General features: G+C 40.6%; 1 protein-coding gene across 1 annotated transcript in view; it reads left to right on the top strand.

The window, feature by feature from the left end:
* Window positions 1-12201: 12201 nt before the first annotated feature.
* Window positions 12202-24990, top strand: part of CHCHD3 (coiled-coil-helix-coiled-coil-helix domain containing 3) — a 66417-nt gene continuing 53628 nt past the window's right edge. The window contains exons 1-2 of the mRNA XM_026052456.1: window positions 12202-12282; window positions 13936-14023. Coding sequence (XP_025908241.1) covers window positions 12202-12282; window positions 13936-14023 — 169 coding nt within the window. The remainder of the gene's footprint in view (window positions 12283-13935; window positions 14024-24990) is intronic.

Here is a 24990-nt window from a genome sequence, read left to right as displayed (position 1 = left end):
GTATTAATTGTGTCTTGTGACTGATTTTGGAGAGGTTCCTAACCTGACTTTCAGAGCCTTGCAAAGATCATTTGTACCTTTCTTTACCCCAGTCTCTTCACTTGCAATATTACACTTAGTCCCTGAAATGCCATTTCCTTAATTATATTTGCCCATGTAGCACACACTGCTCCTGTTCCATGTATTTTCACCACACTTGGTTGTTGCCTTGTCCTCGAGGACGATGCCAGTTGTTTTCTTGCTGCATTTTCCCCCTATTTCATTGTGTATAGGAGTCACGTGTAGAAAATCGTGACTTTTAGGGTTAATCTCTCTCCTGTTTTGAAGACCGGCCTTAGGTTGGATGTTTTCCCACCTTCTGCCACTTTCTCAGTGATCATTTGCTGGGAGGGCTTGGCCTTCCATCTCCCACATTTGCTCAGGTAGAAACCATCGACTTGCCTTCCAACCACGTGCAGAAGGTTATTGCAATAACCATAACGGGTGGAATTTCACTTTTAATTTCAAATGAGCACATGGGTACTGTGGAGTTGGAAGAGGCCATCTGGATATGAATGCCTGACACAAGCAAGAGTTTTTGGCTCCCCTGCTCTAGGAATTTAATAGAAGTTTTGATTAAAGTTTCTGTGACTGAGTCCTGCATGAGCAAATTCTGTTTCTAATCACCGCAGAGAATTCCCATTCTGAGAGCGTATGTGGAGGATGTCATGAGGACTCGTATTAAAAAAGAAGGGATTGGTAATGCAGATCAGAAAGCGGGACTTGGCTCTTTGCAGTCAAACACTCATCCCAAGACACAAGCGCTAAGTCCTGAAGCCTGTGGGAGCTGCTCAGGACTAAGAACATTAGGGTTTGAAATGTTTATATCATTATTAAGCATTATTTATTATTAATAATAAAACTAATCGCTACTTGGAGGACAGGACAGTTGTCAACAGCAACTCTATTAGCTAAAATTAGGGCTGTTTCAAAACACCATCTGCTGATGGTTACCTCTAAGCAGTGAAAACAGAATCCAAAGTCACATATTGGTTGGCTGTGGAGTCTCTCCAGGGCTCACACTGAGGGCATGGTCCTGGGCATGGATTTTATGGCTGAAGCAACAATTGCTTCTTCCTGTTCCTGCTCCTTTCTGTTTGGGCCTCTTGCTTTTTGGGCAGCGGTTAAAAAAGGACCCAATGTTCTGGTTTGCTACCCTCGTAGTGATCATTTGTTTACTAACCCTTTGTAGGACTACCAGGCAGAAACATCCTTCTGCATCGCTGGATGTGGCCACCAGTTAGCCCAGGCAGCCACATCATATAGAATGGAAAGTAGCCTACTACTACTGCTCCTTCAGCAGTCTCTGAAATTGAAGAAAATACATACATTTAAGTTTCCCAGTCGGCGCTAAAAGCTAGTATTAAAAATCTAGGGCACAACACAACACTTTAAAAGAAAACAACGTTAATGTTGCGAAGTAAAGCACTCGAAAATTAGGGAATGCCAGATTGATTGTTGCCATGGAGAAGTCCTTGAGAGCATTAATCAGTGCCTTGAGATCTGGGCTTGCACAGCGAGCAGAAAATAAAGCGCGGGGCCACACAGGCAACCTCAATGTGAAGACAAAACACCGCGTAGCTGCTCGTTAAATGTGCCCCGTTACGTGGAGCCCAAACGTAGGAGTCCTGTGGAAAGCAGCAGTGTGGGAGCGTGTAATTGATGTTCTACTGTGATGCATATGCAGGGTGGGACGAGTCTCGCTGGCATTTCTTAATTTTCGAGGGCTTGGCTACGTAGTGATGTTCTCTTTATGCAGTGTTGTCTGCATGGAAAATGTGTATTTGGCGTTCCTAGAAATAAAAGGGTGCTGATAGAAGATATAGTTTGCGCTGTTTTATTTCAACCTTGGTTTGGGTCCTTGCCAGCTCTTGTCTGAGCTATAAGAAAAGGTGACCTCTGATGTGGACCTCTCGTTGTTTAAACAAAGAATCACAGAATGGTTAGGGTTGGAAGGGACCACTAGAGATCATCTAGTCCAAACCGCTGCTCCATCAGGGACACTCAGAGCACGGGGCACAGGGTGGCATCCAATTGGGCTTGAAGACCTCCAGAGAAGGAGACTCCACAACCGCCTCAATGTAGCCTGTTACAGGGTGGCTCTGTCACCCTTACAGGGAAGTTCTTCCTCATATGGAGATGGAACTGCCTGCGTTCAGAAGCTGCCCCCAGTGCTCCAGATGCGACCTCCCCAGAGCTGAGTGGAGGGGCAGGATCCCCTCCCTGCCCTGCTGGCAACACAGGGCTGGAGTTTAGAGGCTGAAGGTGGTTTAGGGTTGGAGCTCGAGTGGAGCACACAACAGAGCTGGAAACAAAGGCACCTGGGGTTGGAGTAGGGCCAGGATGAAGGTTCTAGATAGCTAGATGTTCAGGATGCTGCCAAGAGAGTATCTGCCCTCTGTGCTGATGCCGAGGTCTTCTCATCTCTGCCCTGAACGCACTGCTTGCCTCAGTCACAGATTCACAGATTCACAGAATATTTAAGGTTAGAAGGGACCTCTACAGATCATCTAGTCCAACCTTCCTGCTCAAGCAGGCACACCTACAGCATGTGRCACAGGGTGGCATCCAGGCRGGTTTTGAAGACCTCCAGAGTAGGAGACTCCACAACCYCCCTGGGCAGCCTGTTCCACTGCTCTGTCACCCTAACAGTAAAGAAGTTCCTCCTCACCTGGAGACGGAACTTCTTGTGCTTCAGCTTGTGGCCATTACCCCTCGTCCTGTCGCTGGCCACCAGTGAAAACAGCTTCCCTTCCTCCCTGCATTCTCCCTTCCTGAACTTACACATATTAATCATATCCCCTCTGAGCCTTCTCTTCTCCAGAGAAAACAGGCCCAGCTCACTCAGCCTCTCTTCATACGAGAGATGTTCCATTCCCTTAATCATCCTGGTTGCCCTTCTCTGGATCCTCTCCAGAAGCTCCACGTCCCTCCTATACTGGGGTGCCCAGAACTGCACACAGTACTCCAGGTGCGGCCTCACCAGAGCTGAGTAGAGGGGCAGAATCACCTCCCTTGACCTGCTGGCAACACTCCTCCTGATGCAGGCCAGGATCCCATTGGCCTTCTTGGCCACGAGGGCACACTGCTCACTCATGGTTAACTTGGTGTCAACCAGGACTCCCAGGTCCCTCTCCGTGGAGGTGCTTTCCAGCAGGTCGACCCCTAATCTGTACTGATGCCTGGGGTTATTCCTCCCCAGGTGCAGGACCCTGCCCTTGTCCTTATTGAACCTCATGAGGTTCCTCTCTGCCCAACTCTCCAGCCTGTCCAGGTCCCTCTGGATGGCAGCACAGCCCTCCGGAGTGTCGGCCACTCCACCCAGCTTGGTGTCATCTGCAATGACACCTGCAATGACACCTGGTGTCATCTGCAAAGACACCAGTCTTTCTACCTGTAAATAAGAGGTGAGGGTGTCAAACCTTTCCATCTGCTTTGAGAGCAGTGAGTAAAAGGATATTTAAGCTCAATGCATTTTACCTGTATATATTTATGAACTAATGGAGGCTTTTTCAGATTATAAACTGAGTTCTTAATGACTATCTTTGTTTCTCTCCCTGCTTTTTTACCTCTGTTACTTCCCACTTCAACTGAGGGGAAAAAAATGTTTATCTTTTACCACATTTTATGTATTTTCTGCCCGTTATTCATCAGTCAGCTGTTACACTCCCAGATTTTATTAACCTGTTATTTACAAACTGCCAAATCAAACAGATTAACAAGCGAGACTCAGAATAAAACAAAAGATCTTGTACCAGTCTTACTGAGTAAATAATCTGCTTGGGCCATGTATAATTAATCAATCTGCGATTTCACAGGGGATTCGATGCTTCTTGTCCATCCCAACAAATAATGCAGCCGCCTTTATTTTTCCATCATTGTCTCTGTAAACAGTTAACTGCACACTCTCCTCCAGATACAAAACAGATAAATTTAACAGAATTACTCTCTGCAGAAGCTGTCTGCACAACCCTGAGACCCCTGGATGCATAAGTGGTACATTGCAGACAGAGGATTTCCCCGAAGGGGATCAAACCTCTGCAGAAACATGACACAATCACGAATTCCCCAGCACATGGCCACAACATCCCCCATGTACAGAGTGTTCATTTAGGCTGGTTTAATGCATCTTAAGAAGAATCTGATTCAAAGAAGCATTTAAGCTCGTGCCTAGCTCTAGGCATGTGAATAGATCCATTGATGTAGGGTGTAGTACGACCACCAAATGCAAATTGGCCTTCTAAAGATTGCGCCTAAAAAAGGGACTATCAAAGCTGTCATTCTCACATCCTTTTCCTAAGTTCTTTATTTTTAAGATCATCATGTAAGGGCCAGTGTGTGACCAATACTCTCCCTTGATTAGATCGAGCCAATGTCAGTAATGGACTGGAGATGCTGTAGTGGTAATAGCTAATATGGAGTGTCCTGGTCTCTGGTGGAAGGCAACCTGTTTGACAGAAATTGGTGTGACAGGTTGCTTTGGGGCATGTGAGGCTCAGTCAGCTTGAATTTCTGGAAATCACAATTTCAGCACAGATTGGCTGAGATGTTTAATACAGGTAGTAATACAATTAACACACCTCTCATTACGCTACGTTGTTTGCACAGAAAACCTGAAATCATCTCTGAACAGATGTTCTGACTCTTGAAAGCAGTGTGAGAGTCTGTCCCCTGCCTTGGTCTTCCTTGGCCCACAACATACAGAGAAGCTGATGAATGTGAAGTCCTAGGCAGGTACAGGTGGAGTTTTTGTTTACCACCATAGGAAGTCATTAGCTCACCTACTGCGACCTCCTGCCATGGAGCTTCATTTGCCTGACAATAAATTTTATCTGTCTAAAGCAGGCAGCTAGTCAGAAGAGAGAGGATCTACCAGTTTCTTTGGATCTTTTCCAATGCCTTGCTGCTTTTTGAAATAATTTTACTCTCAATTCAACAGCCATCCTCTGCTATGTCTTCTTCTATTAGGCTGAAAAGCTCCAATATCTCCTCCTTGTGAAAGTGCTTAAGAACTATAATCAAATCACTTACGTGTCTTCTTTTTGTCAAGACAGCATCACTGAAGTCTCTGACTCACTGTCAAGCTTTGTTTTAGCTGTTGAATCATCTCCCAGTTCTTCTTTGCATTGCATCTATTTTTTTAATATTCTATAACAGAAAGAAAGAAAAGAAAGAAAGAAAGAAAGAAAGAAAGAAAGAAAAAGAAAGAAAGAAAGAAAGAAAGAAAGAAAGGAAGGAAGGAAGGAAGGAAGGAAGGAAGGAAGGAAGGAAGGAAGGAAGGAAGGAAGGAAGGAAGGAAGGAAGGAAGGAAGAAAGGAAGAAAGGAAGGAAGGAAGGAAGGAAGGAAGGAAGGAAGGAAGGAAGGAAAAAGGAGCCCAGAATTCCATTACTGGTGTCACTTATGCTATATTCAGAGGCAAATTTCACCTCCTTAAATTAGTTGCTGCTCTCCTGGATAGTTTAATCTCCTGTTTAATTACTATGGCACATTAGTAACTTCGATAGCTGACAGCCTCTTTGAAAATTTACTATTGGAAAAGTAAACAGCACAAATGGAATACCCTAGATGGCAAAGAGAAGAATTTTCTGCATTGATTCCCACTGACTGTGTCTTTCTTAAAGCTACTTTAATGAGATAGAAGAAATACAGGTACATTTCAATTAAAGAACTACAATATCTCCGGGGGAAACTCTTCAAGAAAATGGTACATAGAAACAACCTGATTGCTGCTTCATGCTCTGCCTGGATACATGAAATTAAGATCTCTTGAAAAAATGAAGTATTTCTTGCTTCGGATACCCTATAACAAAATGATGTTGATCTTTTCCTCTCCAATAAAGCTCAGTCCATTAGACTTAACCAAAGGTTTACCTTTCTCCCAAATTTAAGTATAAAATTCAGACTTGGCATGAATCTCCTTGATGAAATCACTGTAGGCTGCATTTTGGTGAAGTGAACATCCAGGATTACTATTTCCTTCTCTTTAAAATCAAACCAGGAATAACAGCCTTCCAACCTGGAAGAGTTTTGCACGTATCCTACACTATTTTTACGTTTCCTAGTTTTGTTATTAAAATGCTACGTTGAACAACGCTCAATTAGAATTGAAAAGGAAAGAAACTGGAAAGTAAGGAACAAAGTCCCTTTTAGTAGCAGTGGATGTGATGACTCCAAACACGTGATGACTCTGTTCATACTGGGGATGGGACACAAGCAATAGGAGGAGGGGAGTAGAAGGATCTCCACAGCTTCCAGTAGGCCCCAGGAAGCCTTCATTGGAGCAAAAGGAGATAAATTGTTTGTATTTGTATTTAAATACTCTATATTTTTCTCACCTCCTTTCCTAGATTGCTGGGAGACAGGTCTTTCCCGTATGACCTCTGAGTTCCTCTCCACGTGCTCCCACATGGAGGTCCTTGATTGCATTATAAAAAGAATTGTTTATTTTCTAATCTGTCCTCTCTCTTTTTCCTTTCTGGTGCCTCTTCCATGATGTCTGGACTATTTCTAGGCCAGGGGTGATTTTCTCAGCAATAAAGGATTTAAATGTCGCTTGCGATATAACCTTATAGCTCTCCAGATTACCATGCACAGTGTATCCCCTTAGCCTGCAACTTTTCCGAGTTCCTATGAAGCTTTCCGGAGAGGAATTATATATTTCAGCCAAATAAGTTTGGACAGGGGGCTGTCTAACGATGTGATGGAAGGAGAAGCAAATATTAACAGAGATTACTTCAAATCCCTCTGTTCAGACAGAGCAGAGAGGCCAGATAATGATCAAACCTTGGCTTCTGAGGAAGCAGCTCCCAGTGCTTGTGACTCAGGCCCCGGCGGAGCCGCTCCAGACTATCAATGCCGAGTCCCCGCGGCCTTGATGCTCTCCACGGGAGGCACTTGAATGTGCCCGAGATGATGCTACAGCCCAGCCAGGTTTTCTGATGAATAACTCGGCAGGGGGCAGGGGCCCCTTGAAGGTCATGAAACGCTGCTGCTGGCATTGATGTTAAATACCAGATTTTCCTGCTTTTCTATCGAGACAGCTGGAGCCTGGATAGACGCAGCAGTCCCAGCGGCCGGGGTATTTAGGAAGGCAACTGCCCTGAGTGGGCAGAGGAGCCCATCTCAGGCAGGCAACCCCTGTCTTCAGTGATCATCAGAATCCACAGATCACCAGTGGCTTCCAGTCCGAACTGTTGTGAACCTCCTCTAGGAAGCAACTGATTTTTACAGGCTCTTTTTTTTCCTCTTATTTTGTAGACTTGTATTTCTGATGATATAATTTTCCATCCTGCAGAGCTTGTCATGCTTATATTGTAGCCTGTATGATCTTTGATACAAGCAGTATAAGGCCACGGACTCTGCGCTGACCTAACCGGCTCTCTGGCTGTTCTGGTCTGGCCGTGGCTCGAGCTGGTTGTCACTGTGGTCACCAGGGTCTGGTGGGTCTCTTGCCCACCCAGCCTGATGAGTGATGAGCGACAACTCATCGTATCAGCCCTGCGATGCAGAGGGACGCTGGCGAGGTGAGCATCACGCTAGAGAAAAGGGGAAGAGATTAGGAAGGCTTTTTTGAACAACAATTTAAACTGTGCTAAGCATGAGACCTTACAAATATTAATTAATTGGGGGCATTAGACTGTAACAGTATTATTGGACTAATAAAAAATTCTCAGCTCCATCCGTAATGAGAGGTTACAAACAAAACCCTGAGCCTCTCAGAGATGACCAACCTCTAGATGGAGATGTGAGCTCTGTTTGGACATGGAAAGAGGCTTCTTGTAAAGCAGAAGCAACATTCAAAACACAGGGAGCCTCCTGCCCGCTTCAGTACAATTTTTGTAATGTTCTCATGCCCAGATGGCCTGCGAGGTTTGAACACTAACACTGTGCTGGGCTTTACCAGAGACGTCCCTCGCTTGAGCTAGAAGAGCCATTACCTGTAAACGGGAGTAGGTTGTTGTTGCAAACGGGATGAACCACGTAGGAGAGGCTTTGTACCATCTGTCTCTTTTAAAATAATTTGAAAATTCTGTTTGTATGAGATACGCCGGACAGTTTCAAACGTTCTTGGATAGTCTCCAAATGGGAAAGGTATTTACCTGGCCTGTAAAGCTGGGAATGTAACCTTGGCACAGAAACCCTTTCACATCCCTTATCTAACTAATCAGAGTGGAAAGAATGAATGTGCAGAGTTTTATTTGTTCCTTGGCTACTGTTTTCGCTCTGGTTTACCAGCACTATAGGTAGCTTGTCCCTTTGAAAACCAAGGTTGAATTCTTGTCAATATTCAGCAATGGGCTTTACATGCATAAATTTTTCCAACTTTGATAAAACCCCTTTTTTTTTTTTTTTTCCACAGGATACAGTTACCCCCTTTTAGTTTGGGATTGCACCTATTTCTTCTGCTTTACCAGTGCTTTGCACCACACTTCTGGTTTTCAGCTTTATACATCATTGTATGCAGAATGCCAAGAAAATATTTATTTTTGCTCTGCCTTTGTGCTCCCAGGTCTTTTTGCGGTGCTTACAAATGTTAGAATTATTCACATAGTCATGGCTCGGTATTGCACAAATCATGTTCTTTTTTTTTCATCCAGTCAGTAAGGAAGGAAGGCTGAGTTCATCAGTTCAATAGGCAGCCCCGATAAGACAGGATTGGGAGAATTTTTATTGTTCTGAAGATTTAGTATTCAGACATTATAAACTTGAGCAAATTCTAATTGTGTTTTGAGGTCTACATTTAATAAATGGACCGTGGAGAAGGAAAAAAAGGCTGTGAGCAGTGGGGGGAAAAACAGGAAATGAGACCATGAATCAAGGCTGGTCTTGGAAATGACAGTCGGGCTGGCTACAAATTCTGCCGCTTACTTGCAATTGATGTGAACCACAGCAGTCAGATAAAAGTATATCAACATAAATAATCACATATTAATATGATATAATAGGAATATATTAAGCTTTGAGGTCCACAGTCAATTCTGAGGGTCTTGAACCATAGGATATGCAATGAGTAAATGAAATTTGTAGAGGCCTGTGGTAGCTAATGCTGCAAAGCATGGGATCCAGGCTGCCCTCTACGGAAAGTGTAGAGATCTCTTACAGGATAATATACAGCACATAGCAGCCAATCAAGAAATAATTAGCAATAAAACATCAAAGATTTTCAAAAGGGGTATCCAGAAGTGCTGGTTTTCTGTGGTAAGACACATCACTTGGAGACACCTCAGGCACCAACTAGAAATCCATCCTCTAAGGTGCAGTGAATACGAGGGATTGAACTTACCCCTTCTGCTCAGAGAGAGAAGAATCATTCATCTTTAATCGCTGATCAGTGTTAACCTTGAGGACTCAGGAAACCAAACCACGCAGAGGTGTCTTTCCCTGTGATATCCACTGGTACCTGTTGCTGCTAGGCAGCAAAATTCTAGCACTAATGAGAATAAAATACTGAATGTGAAAAGCAAAACAGTCTTAGCACTGAGTCTTAGGTAAGACACAAACTTCCAGCTTCTGCAGCAGCTGAATTGGAATTGAAGGGGAATGTGTTTGTATAACTAGCCCTTTAAATATATTTGCAAACCTCATAAAAAGAAGCTGATGATTTCGGTTAATTTGCCCTGCAGTCATTATGGATACCAAAAATCATGCCAGCAGCATCAAGGGCAGCAGGATTTGGCACACTGGGAATGTGCTGGAGGTGCATTACTTACTCTTGAAACCTCATCTTATGGAAAAGGCAGGAGGGACTGTCACATCCTTATTAAAAAGAAAGCGTAATTTCCAATTTCAGAGAACTTGCAGATTTTAGTGTTACTGCTAAGGATGCAATAAGGTCATTGCTGCTAAGGATGAACCTGAGTACTCCTGAAGTCTCTCCATGCTGAATGTTTCTAAGGAGTAGATCACCATCGAGGGATAAGCATGTGAAGACATAAGGTCGGACATGCTCACCATGGCAGTGACTGAGCAGGATGATCCTCTGCAGAAGAATAAAAGCTCACACCAGCTGTGCAATGAGCCTTTATATGTCTCCTTGCCTATCAAGCGTTAATTTTCATGGCATTTTTTTTGTCCTGAGTCCTGAGAGCAGAGTTTGAATAAGCAATAACTTGTTCCCAGGCTCATTAGGATTTATTTGTTGGTGAATGTCTGGCTGCACTGTCCTTCTCCACTCTTTGGCCTCACCTTTTAAGTAACAATTCGAGTGGTAAGTGGTACAAGAAATATTTCTGCCACCAAGGGAATATGCCCAGACAAGGACAAATCGAGAGAGGACAGCAAACAGCAACATTGCTTTTTTTAACGAAGGATCAAGAGTTTAAAATCTGGCCATAAAAATGTGCTGGGTATGTGGAAAAGCACAGAGCCCTGCAAAAAGTAAAGGTTTTTAACCTAATAACATTCTGCTTGTGCTTTTCAGCTGTGCTGAAATATTTGAAGTTTACCAATTTGAGATGGATTTTCCGTTTGTGCAATTCAGGAATGAGTTGAGATGAAGCAAGAACCAAACATTGAATGGATTTGTATTGATTGTCACATCTTTTTTTGACATCCTGCTTTTGCATTATCTTTTTTCCCTGGTAGGAAGGATGTTTTGTCTGATAACCAAAGAGAACTGACACAGGAGACCAACGTTCTGCTTCTTTGACACCCATATACTGCAAAACTTTGGGCACATCCCTTCATCACACGTATCTTAGGATGGTTTTATCTTGGCTGAGGAGTGGGATGCTGGTATTTAAGGTAACTCACCTATCAAAGGAAGGCTGGCTTGGCTGCATACACCTCCTGTAGACTGATTAAAACTGCCGAGCAGTAACATAAATTATTCTGTGCTGAGCTCTGTTTTGATAAGCTTTGATTACTGCTGCTGCCTGCACTAGTTAGGCTGAACCAAGTCATTTATTTATTTTTTTCTAGGTGACACAGCATTCAAATCTTTGTACTGATATGTATATTGATATACTACTCTTTAAAATAAGCATGTTATTCATGAGAACATTTAAACCATTTGAAGAATAAATGCTATACACAGAATATAACTTTATTTCTGTATTTGCAAATTGCTTGTGAGAATTGTATAAAAAACTTAAGTTTATTTGCTGGCCGTTAATGAACAGTTTTCGTCTGCAAATTTGCTGTATTTTTTTTTAACATTAATTTGTAATTTTTTCATAGAGTATTGTCCTTGAAAAAGCCTCCAGATATATCTGACAGTCCACAGAGAAAAGCTTTTGATGTAAAGACATATATATATATATATAAAATCACACACACAGATATGGCCTGTGGCAAATAGTCTTTCATTTCTGTTTATTATAAGGGAGCCATAAATTCCGGGGGACCACAGTCCTGCTTTTCCACAGCTCCTGGACCTTATGGACATTGCAAAATGACCCAGGGCAATTTTGGGGTATAATTCTGCCCATTTGTTCTTCAGGAATAGCATTTTTTTCCTCCCCGAATCTATAATCTATGCTTGCCTCACGGCATTCTGCAACTCCAGGTCATACAGAACAGTCAGAGAAACCCATAGTAGAAAACAGCAGATGAAATGTCAGCCGATAGGCACCTTCCATCCAAATAAAAATGGAAAAAAAAATCAGAAAGTGGAGGAGTTTGGTGCTACTTGGGCAAGAGAAGTTCGAAGATGTCCAAAATATGACACAAATTTATAATGTTGTCCCCTACACAAGTTTTATTTTACTTTATTTTCCCTCCAGATGCCACCTGCGCCATCCTGGGGTGTCGGGCACGCCTTGGCGTAAGGGGCACGAGGCAGTTACCTGTGCGGCGGCCTCTGCCTCGGAGGCCACTCGAGGACTACATTACCCAGCGTGCCCTGCGAGCGCGCACTGCCCCCCGCCGCCGAGGCGCGGCGCGAAGCACGTTGGGACTTGTAGGCTTCACCCTCCGCAATGTCTCCTCGGGAAGTTGAAACCCGAAAAAGTTTGCGGACCCAGGGTACCTTGCCGGCGGGGCCTGCGCGGTCGCCATGGCTACCGCCCTGCAGCCAACGGGGAGCGGCGTTGTAGGCTCGGGGGGCGGTGCCTTGCGGGCGGCGGGCCAATGAGGGGCGGCGTTGTTGCGAGGCGAGCTGGCAGCGGGCACGGCGAGTCTCCTTGGCGGCGTCCGCGGCCCGGCGGCGGCAGCGGGTGGCGATGGGCGGCGGGAGCAGCACCCGGCGCGTCACCTTCGAGGCGGATGAGAACGAGAACATCACGGTGGTGAAGGGCGTGCGGGTGAGAGCGGCGGCCCCTCTGCCGCCTCCTGCCCCGCGGGCCACGGCCCTCCCTGGCGCGCCCCTTCCCCACATCCCGCTCCGCTCTTCCTCTGTTTTCCGTATTTCTGTTTTTTAAATATTTTTAATTCCAAGGCCAGGGCGCTTGGGTGCAGGGAAGGGCGAGTCTTGGCAAGCAGCCTTGATCGAGAAGCTCATGGCCCCCATATCTCCATATCTCCGTTATAGGAGATGCCTTTCTCTGACCTCTTCTTCCCCTATGCCCCACATTTAGTGTATGATCCTCTGTGAACCTAAAGAAACGCTCTATTTTTCTCCCTACTGACAGCGTCTTTGGGCCAGAAGGCAGATACCTTGTGGCACAGCACATTTTGACAAGTCTTTTGGTATTAAAAAAAAAAAAAAAAAACTTTAAGTGAAACGCTCTCTGTATTTAATAACAAGAAGAGCCAAACTTTATTGCTGCTCTTAGAAAAGTGTAGTATAGCCGGAGCAAGTATAACAGTTGTGGTCTATTTTGGTCCGCTTTTTCTGTTCTGGCCACTTAATGTTTTCATCCAAGTATCTCGTGATAACGTAAGTGTTCACGGAAGGGACTCCATCCACTTCAAAGCACACCAAGTGCAGGAACAAAAAAATTAGGTGTTTGGTACTTGGTCCAGCTGCTCCAGTACTGCAGAGCAGTGTGAACATTTCAAATATCCTGGAGCTTGGGGAATGGGGAATAAAAAACAAACGGTATCATGGACACTAGGAAGATATTGTTTTGTTTAAAAAGTATTAGTGAATAGATCTAGAATGGGTCTGTGTAGAACTAGGTGATGTTCAGAGCTGTAGGACTGGGTTGCAAAAGGGTTTTTGCCACTGAAATGCCCTATCCTCTAAGTTTAGTAATATTTTAAGATAAATTGCAAACTAAAACAAGTTTTCCCTGTGTGGTCAAAACAGTCTTATTAAGGATTAGGTGTGTGAGGAAACTGATAATTTGAAAATAGAAAATGGAACTTTTGTGTTATTACTGCTTTAACTTATGTTAGATATTCCTGTGGACGGGTTTAGGTTAGAAACTGGGCCTTACTTTTCTCAGTTTGGGTCCACGTGATTTATAACAATGTTTTATATGTGCAAAAGTCAGTGTTAGGTTGGACTTAGTAGTTGGCAGGACTTGCTGTTACCACTTGTGTTACATGGGTGTCTACAGGACTTCAAAAAGATGAAGTTTTCCCTGTGATGAATACTGTACAATGTACACTGTGGTATTTAGCTGTAATAACTTGAGAAAGGCAAAAAGGCTGATGAATTACAAGCATCCTGGCAAAGGGCCGTGTAAAGTTTCCTTTACGCTCTCTGTTATCTTTTACTTTTTTGTATTAATTCCTTGAGCAGAGGGGTTGGACTAGATGACCTCTGAGGTCCCTTCCAACCTTAAGCATTCTATGATTCTTTCACCTTCAGCCCGTTTTTTGGGAGGTTTGGGGGAGGGGAAATACAGTTGAAACAGAACATTTATGTTGTTGATAATTTCTTAACCTGCAGTCAAGTCTAAGTCTGTGAGTTTTCTCTCTTTATAGTTTTACTTAGTTTTCTTTTAGGAGAGGAATAATAGGAAGATGCTGTCTGACTATTTTTGGGGTGGCGGATTATCTTTTTTCAGCTGTCCGACAATGTCATTGATCGTATGAAGGAGCCTTCTTCACCCTCTGGAAGAGCCCATCCTCAACAGCGATCGACTTCTGGTGCAGGTATGTTCATCTCCTCCGTGCTTCACTAAGGAAGAAAATTGAACGTGTCTTTCAGATCATTGTAGAGAACTTGTTGTCATTTCTTAGAGATGATTTTTTATGTTAATGTTTTGTCTTTTTTCTTGACTTCAAAGATAGTTTGAGGGTTGAGTTGCATCTCTCTCAGTTTAAATTCATATTTGCAATGTGAGGAACTGCCCTCTAGGAACACTTGGGTGCAGAGTGCATCTCTAAGCTTCTAAAGATGTTGGTAGAATCCAGTCCCATTTGTTTTACAAATACTGGGGCTCCCAGGCATCACTATTCTAAGGGATTTGTTATTCTGTCTTATAAGTGGGAAGAATCTGGCAGTGAAGACTAGTAACAATGTAAGCTATCACCTCACTTATGAAGAATGTAGCTTTATACTCCTTAAAGCTGGTTAGAAACTTAATGTTCGCTTACATATATTTTTGGATGGAGTTGAGCTGTAGTTTTCTTCATGTACTGCCAGACTCTGCCTCTCTTTTTACCAGTTATGGCCTTCTCCTGGTATGTGTGTATCTTGTTGTGATGAAGAAACATACAGGAAGTAAGTTGTATGTCTTTCCTCTGAAACAATATGTGTAAGTTCTGGCTGTTTTCTCTTAGGTTGCTTCTTGTCTTTTCATTACAAACATGGGTTATGGAAGTAGCCTTGTGATTAAGGGACTGTAATTTTTGAGATGCAGTGGCTAGAGATGAAGACTAAAAGATTTAGGAATTATTTACAGCTTCACAGTTTGCATATATCTTGTCGTTTAATTTTGTTTCTACATATTGGAAATAGCTATTTTTTTTTCCTGTTTTTTACTGAAAGGTTTAATGAATTGCTTGGCCCTTCGTAAGCTTTGGGGAACCTTATGCTGATTTCTACGTTAAGAACCAGTCATTTAGGCAAAGTGTTTATAATTTCCCAGGAAAGTGCAGTCAAGGTTATTCCTCAGTTTTATTGCTAAAATGATTTGTATTTAAGAGCATTAAATTATACTTAGGTGCATATTTCCACACCATTCATTTTCACTATAATTTTTTTGAGGTTGAATTACAGACTATAGAATTTCTTTGATGCTGTAAGACCAGTCAACCTTTTTTTTTTTTTTTTTTTTTTTTTCCTCCCCTGTAGATAAATCAAACTTATCTGTATTTGTCTGCTAGACTGATACTACAGGGAGAGCACTCCCATCGCAGCTAGTTCTCTAGTGGCTTCAAATGAAGATACTGTGTGTCAGTGACTCTGTGGTCCCAGATTTGGGGACCTCCCATGTAAGGTGTTGAGTTGCAGTAGAGCGGAGTCTGCGTTTCTCGGTTAGGCCTCCGGTCCTGACAACAGAGATATGACTTTAGAGAGCCCTAACAGTGTCACTGACTGCATAACAAGAGAGTTTTCCAGGATACTGCTGTACTGGTGTCTGGTCTGGCCTTTGCACTATCAGCTGCACAGCTAAGGCTCGTCATTTTGGTAGCCTGCATTTATATCTTAATATATTCTAGACAAATGGCACTTTTCTACAGAAATTAAAACAAAAAATGTCTAGAGGGAAAATCATTAAAGCTGCTAAAAACAACCCTTTCTGCTTCTGCTTGAGGAATTATGTATTACATTACTTGCAATCTAGTGTCTAGTTGCTTGCCACTTTAGGACGAATTTATTGACTTTAGTTTGGGGAGGGAAAATGAAATTATGTACACTTACAATGAAGTCTGACATCTAAATACCATGTCTTAAAACATCCTTGCTTGCTTGGATCATTTTCTGACTTTTCAGTAATATTAAATGCACTAAAATATTTAACAAGTGTAAAATCTTTAAAGTGTATCTATAATTCCTAAAGCAATATTGATGAAAAGTAATTTGGCCAGACTATGAATGCTTTTTGTGAGTGTGTATGATACCTAACGGCTTTAGTCATAACAGACAAAGGGAATGGTTTAATTCATTTTAGCTTAGTGGATATCTGGAAAACTAATATTCCATTATAGAGAGAAAAAAAAAAAAAAAACACAACAAGTGCTTAAATTATCAGTCTCTGCATCTCTGACAGCCATTTTTTTTCCTTTGCAGACAGCAGATTACACTGTTTTTTTTCCAGAGTATTTTTCCTTTTTTATGTCTTATTTATTACTCTTACTACAGTATATCCTTGAAAGAAAAGGACTCCGAATTCTGTGGTAATTACTCAAAGTGTGTAATAGGTGAGCATTGCTGCTCTCTGCTCAGAAAGTGGGTTAGACATAGGATATTTCCATTGGAGAAATGTACAATTTAACCTTGTTTATTTGTGTGGAATGACATCTTTTGATTGTGGGCTTTATTTTGGTGTCCCTGTCTGAAGGAGGAGCTCAGGGAAGCACCTTTAAGCTTATCCTTAAGGACAACCTTTTCCAAATGCAAGAACAGGCTACTCCAGTAATCATGAAAACAAGCAGATGTATCAAGGAAACTGGTTTGGCTGAACATGAAGTTCATGAAAGTTCCAGTGGAAAAATAGGGTGCTTTGGAGATGGAAGCAGGGACAGGCTATATATAAAGGAGAAATTTAGAAATCTTACTGGAGTATGCTGGGTGTTAAGGAAGACAGATTTGCACCTGGAGTTGCTTCTTAGAAGGAATATCAAAATGTCTTTTTCTCTGTCCTCATCAAGAAGATATCCCATACCTCTGTAGGTAGAGGAGAAAAACTACAAAGAAGGGGCAAGGTTTGAGACAGGGATTACTTGGGAGAATTTGACCCAAAAAAGTCTATGGGACCCAAGCAAGGATGCGGAGAGACCTGGCCAGTGTCATAGCAATAGAAGTGTTGAGGACAGGGGGCAAGTTTGAGTGAAGAAAGGAATCTGTCGTACTCATTTGCAACTAAGGTCACAAGGATGATTTGAGGAGGACAGGCTTATCTGCCTCCCTTAGACTTTTGTCCCTGAGGAAATCGTGGTGCAATAATTCTTGTAGAGTGCTCTGTTTTGAACAGGAAGTTTGACAAAGTGACCTCTTGCAGTTCCTTTCAGTGTGAATGATTCTGCAGTTTTGTGATTTGGGAGTAGGTTACAAAAATAAGGAAATGTGTAAGGAAACACTTTTAACATTTGCAAGTGGTTTTAGTCCTCCTTACAGTGTGAGAAAGAATCGCTGTGACCCCCCTGAAAAACGAATCTCAAGTAAATGTAGCTGAGAAGTTCTTTACCTGTGCCGTTGCATTTATTCTTTACATTCTTAGCAAGTGTGTTTTTGTTTATTTGTTTACAAGAGCATACTTCTGGCTATTTCTGCTGGTGATACTGGTACCTGTAGAGAGTGAGATAGCTCTGAGAAAAGTAAAACTAGAATATATTATGGCAAACTTTCTTTGAATATCTGCAAGTATAAAGATAGTTTTTTTCCAGTAAATTTATTCTAGTTAAGCAAAAATCCATTACAAATATTATAATTCTTTACCCATTAACAAATTAATTACTTTCCTGTAACTTTTTGTGATATTACTACTCCTTCTCTGTATAAAATAAAAGATGAAGTGAACTGACATTTCTATAATGTTTCTATATATAAAGGGAATCCAAGCAAGATTCCTGTTGATTCTAGGAGAGGACAGTGGGAGCTTTAACAAGACCTTTTGGTGCCTGCATTGGCTGCCTGCTGTTTATCTTGCTGTGAGGCATCTGTAAATCTGACAGCTCCTTTTAGACCCTAAGAGGGATTTGCAACCTTCTTCCTCTAGCCTCAGCCAGGAGAGCTTAGCCTTTTCTCCATTGGTAATGTGCATCTTGCTTGTTTATCTATCTCTGGATGCTCTGTAGTACTCAGAAGTTTTAAGCTAAACAGGTACTGAAAACATTTGTAAAATAAATAGTGATTTCCAATAAACAGACTGAGCTCTCTGTGCATCTTTGATTCCCCAGCTGATAGAGGAATATTGGAGTATTTGTGATAGTGTGATTTTGATTTCATTTCCCTGTGAACTCTGCAAAAAAAATATTTTTTTTTTCTTCATAGAAGTGGAGAGATTTGTGAGACATGCTGAAGGCTGGTTAATAGGCTTGTGGCCTGAGATTCCTGGAGATTCCTAATCTCACCATTATCGAGTAATATATTCCAAAGAATTTGTCTGTTTAGCTGAGTAAGATTGGTCCTACTTTGCTTACACCCTATAACTATTTCCTTGGGTGATATAGTGTCGTGCAGATGATGGGTGGTGTCATCAGAACGTCATTGATTATGGTACCCATGTGATAACCTGTTTTTGATGTATGATCTGAATCTGAGTAAATCTTGAGGTTTCTTACGCATGCGGCTCTGCAGTGCTCACTTCTGCTCTCGTGTGGCTTGCTGTGCTGCCGCTTGGTTGTCACTGAGTTTCTTGGAAATAGCTTTATTTTCAGTGATGTATATTGATGTTCTTTGGGTGAAAGGTTCAATATTGATGGAAGTATTTTATTATCAAAAGGTGAAACGTCTTGTAACTCACTAGACTGCTAAAGATGCCTAACTTCTAATGCTGTCATTGTAACAGCAAATCTTTAGTTGAGCCTGACATTCGTGTCACTGGATTGCAGAAGTCTAGGGAAGAAAAAATTATGCATGGAGATGAAATAAGTCCTGCATAAATTAAAGTTCTCACTTTCTGTGTGACATGTGAGGCGTTCTGTGAACACTTTCAGATGGCTGACTATATCTTTGTAAAACAGGCCTAAAATTAGAAGCAAAACTACCAAATAATGGAACTTCTGTTTTTGTTTTCTCTCATAGTAATTAGTGATAACTGTAAAAGGGCTTCCACATCCTAAAAAAAAAAAAAAAAAAATTAATGATGGGTTGAGTAGACATGATGAAACTGTTGGAGGATGAGGGAAAACTCCTTTAACTTAAGTCTTTAATTATTTTAGTTTAAGACTTGGCTTGTTGACTGTGGAAGGGCGCACAAGTGTCTAAGGGGAGTATTTAGAACTGTATGAAGATCTGTCTTGGTTTATGAGCAGAAACTTAAGGTGGGAATACAAAGACCTGGGTATGTCTAGGTCTTTAATTTGTTCGACAGGTGTTGGGAATACAGTGTAATGCAGAAGTGATATTTTGATTCTTCACTGAAATGCTGTCTCTGAGGTGTCATCAAGCCTGCAGTTTTGGGCTGCCCACTTAATTGCGTTTCAGCTGCTCATACATCCGCTGGAGCAGCAGACTTTATTTTTAGACAGATGCCCACTGGTAGAACAAGAGTGAGTGGCAGAGGTGCTGGAGCTTCTCACACAAATGTCATGTATATAGGGCTGTGGTTTGATGTTACAACCAACCCGATCTAAAGGTCTCATTTAGTCCTGGCCACATATTTCTGACTCTGGTGCTCGTCTGATCCTATAATGAACTGGTGTCCAGAGACTACCCTTATAAGAAGAGTTTTTGTGCCACTTTAGCTCCCTTAATTGGACCTTGTGGATTCAAGCAGTGTCTGTGCAAGGGAAGCAGAAGCAATAATGTCACTGGGCTTTCTGGTGGCAGCTTTTGGAGCATCTTTGCAAATGATGTCCAGCTGTATCGTTAGAGTGTGTTTCTCCAGCTGCCTGCAGTTGTTAGTTCAGATTGTCTTCCCTATCCTGCTTATAACTTCCTGCAAAAAGAAAAAACCCACAAACATTTCATTATATATATATATATATATATATTATTTTCTTCCTATAGCGACTACCCAAGTAACTTCACCAGTGGATTTCAAAGTGCCCATAGGGAATAAACAGGAACATGTGGATGGTGGAAGTAAAGGGTGCAGGAGTGGCTCAAACAGGCTGAACTGCAGGGTTGAAAGGAGGGTGCTCTGCAATATTTTATTGTAACAACAAAAGAAGAAATACTGGTAAATTCATTTTAAAAAAAGAAAACCCTCTGGAAACTGTTACTTGTTCTATGAATAATTAGTAGACTGCGTAAAAAAACATGTGCTTGAATATGCTCTAACAAATGATATTTGCATTAATGTCAACCCAGAGTTTGGTGTGATGGAAATTTGGCTTAAGCTTCGTTCTGCACTTGGGATGATGAGCCAAATGTAAAAGAGGTTGTCTGCTCTGTCTCCCTGTTTCTTTGTATCTGTCTCCCATGTTGTAATGGGATCATCATGTTTATTATATTTGCTTGGAGGGGAAAAAGAAAAAGTTAAGGCTGAAATAATTGATTCCCTTCCCTCCTTTTCTCCCGATTTTGCTTTATTTGTTGTTATTGAGGGATGTAAAGACTTGAGGCTTCCAGGGAATGGATGAACTGAGTTTTTGGGAGCTTATGGAACTGAGGTTTTCCTTTTTTATTTCCTACTTTCAGGCCAGGGAAGGAAAACAGGTGTAACCCATGAATCCCATCAACTATTAAGTAGATGTCTAATTCATTTAGTGGCTGTTGTTTTAGGACCAATAGAAAACTTGTGATATTTAAATTTCTGATATTTCTGAGATTTAAAGAAAGAGTTGGAGTTAGTTCCTGTCCAATAGACAGAGTTAAGGTGTTAAGACCTCTATCTGGGTCTTAGACTGAGGTAGATTCCTTGCTATGATAGTTGACTTCCTTTATAATACACATATGTTAAAAATGTATATTTATTCTTTATAAATAATGAGCTGTATGTGGCTTTTTGTGGATAGGCTAAATTTCTCTTTCAATAGGTATTCATTTAGAGGTGGGCTTTTTCCTTAGGATTTTTTGAAATAGGATTTCCTTAGGATTTTTTGTGTACCACATACTGTTTGCCTTTTGGTCTCAAGTGAATTTCTCAAAATTAAATTTCATGCTATTCTGCTTAAGGCTGCATGTGCTCCATTAAGGTTTACTGATTTGCAGGTGTTTGCTCTTAAAAAAAAAAAAAAAAAACCCTTCTGAATAGTTGTGTGTGTATATATAAAAACAATTTTGGTTCTTAATATAATGAGCTTACACAAAGTTTTTGCTTTAGGAAAAACTTAAGAGTTATGGTTAAAATCACAATGTGCTTTTTTTGATGTGCAAGCACGAGATTCATGTTTGCTAAAAACAGACTTTTTCAATACTTCAGGGCAAAATTATGCTGTAAAGCAACTGGTAGTGGCTAATGTACGATTTTTGTATTTTAGCTTCTAGTACTGCAGTAAACTTAGTTCGGAAAGCTGGCAAAACTATATCTAAAAATGTGGAAAAAATTAAGCTAGAGAAACAAGATTGTGCACAGTTCATGGATTCCACTGCAAAATAGCATGCAAAAGTGAGTTTTAAGGACTAAATTGCTATGTATTTATGTTCAGGGATGGGTATCATTGCATTTTACTAGTTCTGATGGATTCAGTTAAATTCTGACAAAATTTTAGACCTTTAACCATACGCAATCCGAGCCAATCTTTAGGCTGAACTATATGGCCAGAACTTGAGATGATTATGAAGCTGATTTTAGAAAATACAGTGTGTGTGTCTGTATATATGTGTGTATGCATATATGTGTGTATATATATATATATTTTTTCCATGTTAGAACTAAAATATCTGTCTAGCGACTTTTTTTTCTCCTCCCCTACTTTTTTGCTCATTTGGTAATACTTAAAATCAGCCCTTTTAGAAGACAGATTTTTGCCATCACAATTAAAGATTTCCCCATGCATGTTCAAATTATAAATCTTGGAGAAACTGCAGTTCACGCGTGCTCAAATTCTCTGCTCCTTTTGAGAGTTTAATGTGCTGGAGACTCTCAGTAGTTGACTTGTTTCAGAACTAGTTAAGATTTCCTCTGGAAGTTCAGTCTTGGTCTTCTGTGGGCCGTGCTGTGTCTAGAACAAAAACGCTCCATTTCTCCTCTCTCTTCCCAGACCTGCTAGGATTGTAGGTCAAAAAGCCTAGATAGCCAGCTGAGATAAAATAGTGAGAAGGTTTGTTAGAACAGAAGTCACTTGAAGCAGCTTGAATGGATTTCCGATCTTACTCTTTATATATATATATATAAATCTTTATTTGCAACGAATCAAATTTTGATAAAGTTTTCTGAACTGTTTGATTTAGCTGGTATTATACTTGATAACACTGTACATGGAAATCTTTAGTCTTCTGCATAACATGCTCTCCTTGTGTACTAAAATGTATTCATATCCACCTATTTCTCCAGTGACCGCAGCAGTCCGTAAAATGAAAATAAACTGAGGACTGTTATAGAGGGAGAATGCATCAAAATATTTCTAAAGTACGTCTGCCACGAACTGTTCTAAGTGCATTTATTTCTTTGTAATATCTAAAGCCATCATTTTTTCGGTGTAATGTCACTCAGAGGTCTGCTTATTCCGCTGCGGCAATGAAACCTTGTAGTTTTACCAGTAAATGCTGCTTTTCTTCCAGGCATGATTTATGTATGGGTTAGCAAATCTTCGATGCAATATTAAAGAATACTTTAGATGCACGCTTTATGGCATTAAGCTGAAAAGAAAAGCTTTGCTCTATTCTTTCATCTGCAGGTTGCAACCAGGTGTTACTAAAACTCTTCCTCAGCTGTCAGATCAGACAGATTAAATGTATTTTCTAGTGCTGCTTCTTGAAAGCTTTCTACTTAGTTGTTTTTCTGTTAAACGGGATAACCACTTAGAGACTTCTTTTCTCCTACCTCAGGGGAAAAGTAATCAGTTTCAGCAATGGTTATGATATAAATATCCATATGTGTGTGTGTGTGTATATATATATTTTTTTCTCCAAGACTGGTTTATATATATATACTGAACTCTTTGATTTTAAATGATTTCATGATCAGAAAAAATTACTGAAATAAAATCTAAATTTAAAAAAGAGAAGGAAGTGTCTTTCTTCTCTAGAATCTTTCTTCTCTTTGCCCTTTTAAGTTTGTTTGTTTTTATCTGTGAATGCTTCATGAGACCAGTTTATCTATTTCTTTTCTTTTTTTCATTTCATTATCTCTTTTTTCACTTCACCTACTCTTAGTTATCCAAAAATGAGCAGCTGGTCCAAGCATGTCATTTAGACTCCTTTATACTCGGCTGATACAGAGTAATTTCTTCAATCCTGTAAAAGGCATCTAAGGTATCTAGTCCTCTGTTATCAGGAGTCTTATCTGGAAAGAGTGGAGACAAATAGTTAATTGAAGATACCTATGTGATTTTTAATTAATTTATTTATTTCTCTCTGACCTTTAATACTTTTTTCTTTTTTTTCCCCTTTCTGTGCCTTTTATTAAATTCCTACATTTACTTTTAGTATTTGAGATGCTATTTGCCTTTGCATTAGCTCTTTGTTGCTGGGCTAACTTGCTACTTTGGCTACAAGAAACAATTTATTCCTGGCGTGGAATTAGGCCTGCATTTCTCTGCGATATTGCTACTCAGGGCATCCTTCTGCAGTATCTGCTTTCTCCTTTTTTTTTACTGCTAACAATTTATAGACTTAAAGCACCTTCCCTACTGATAACTTTTAGTATTGTAAGCACTGCATCAATTTAGAGAGCAGTCATTTGAATAATTTTTAATACATCTTATTATCTGTTATTAAAAATGTAGGTGTTACATTATTGTAGTTATAATAATTTAAAGCATCTAATTTACTTTTCAGCATCCGTCTTTTTTTATCACTTTTGAATGAGGAAAACAGTTATAGCTTTCAGTTTCATGTTGTTTATAAATCAATTTTCATTTATTATTGCAAACAGTAATGCAGCACTATATGTTGGGTTGAAAATACTCCAGTTAGCACATTGCAAAGATGACGATCCTGTAATTATCTGCTGATTTCAGAATATTTATTTCAGAATAAATAGTTAAATATAAAGCCAGTTTAGCTGAACTTAAGATGCTTTGCAAGTCGCTCCCACTTCCCTCAGCAGAAACGAATCCTTCCTCCTCTTCACGCACTAAGTTCCCATGATGAATATATTCCCATGGTAAATATATTGACAAATATTTTTTGTATATGCTTCGGTCTGAATTCCAGTGCCTTGCCATTGATATTACATGAAGTATTTTGTCACTCTGTTGCTGAAATTTATCTTTCAGATTATTCTTTAGAATAAACATGCTGCTGTGAGGGATGTAGGCAACAGGAAAACTTGCCCTGCTTTAAAAACTGGAAAGTACTTGCAGATTCTTCCCTACTTCTATAAATAATTAATTCTGTTTTACAAGAGCATAAGACAAATATTGTTTAAAGGCCACTGTACTTTTGATTTGGGTTTAATTTTTCTTCCTGTTATATTAATTCAGTCAGCAATGATGAGACTGAATGTGCTGTAGCTTGCACCTGAGCCAGGTAAACAAACCTTGGAATTAGTGTTTTCTCTAATACGAAACATCCACATATGTCTGTTGTTATAAACTTGGAGATTTAAAAACAAATTGGAGATTAGATTTGAGAGAGCTGCAATAACTGTTAAGGAGCCACTCATTTTTCTTTGCAGGCTTCTTTTTTTACCTAATTTCAAATAAAGTGATTGCTTTTGGGCTCTCCGCTCGGTTGCAGTGCCCCTGTGATCAAATAAAATCCTGACTTGATGCGGAGGTGGTTATGCTGCTTTGTGCTGAATAATCAAAACCCAATGGAAAAAAATGATACTCTGAAAAGTTAAAGGAGAAGTTGTTAGGTAGCTTTAAATAAGTGAGGTGCAAGCTTGGTGTATTTGTTTACTTTTCTGTGCAGCTCCAGACACTGGCAAGTTTTATTAATATCATCAACAGATGTAATGATGAATAGTGTCTTTATGTAAAACACTTCTTTCCTTAATCTTTACCTTAAAGATGCATTTTTCACTGCCTGTTTTTTCACAATACGAATACATTGTGTCTCCTATTTAATTTGTCTCTACCCTCCTCTTCCTCACAATTGCTTTTGAAGTTCTGAAACAGTTTTATCCAAACTTGACAGAAAAGATTGCTCAAGGATAATCGATCTAGGTACATTTTCCAATAAGTTACAGGTGTATTAGTAACAGATGGTACCACTGGGGCATTTCCTTCTATGAATC

Source organism: Nothoprocta perdicaria, unplaced genomic scaffold (assembly GCF_003342845.1).
Source record: "Nothoprocta perdicaria isolate Ctin4 unplaced genomic scaffold, notPer1 scaffold_89, whole genome shotgun sequence".
Lineage (NCBI taxonomy): Eukaryota > Metazoa > Chordata > Aves > Tinamiformes > Tinamidae > Nothoprocta > Nothoprocta perdicaria.
The sequence above is the reverse complement of the archived record's forward strand: the minus strand, read 5'-3'. Positions and strand labels throughout refer to the sequence as shown.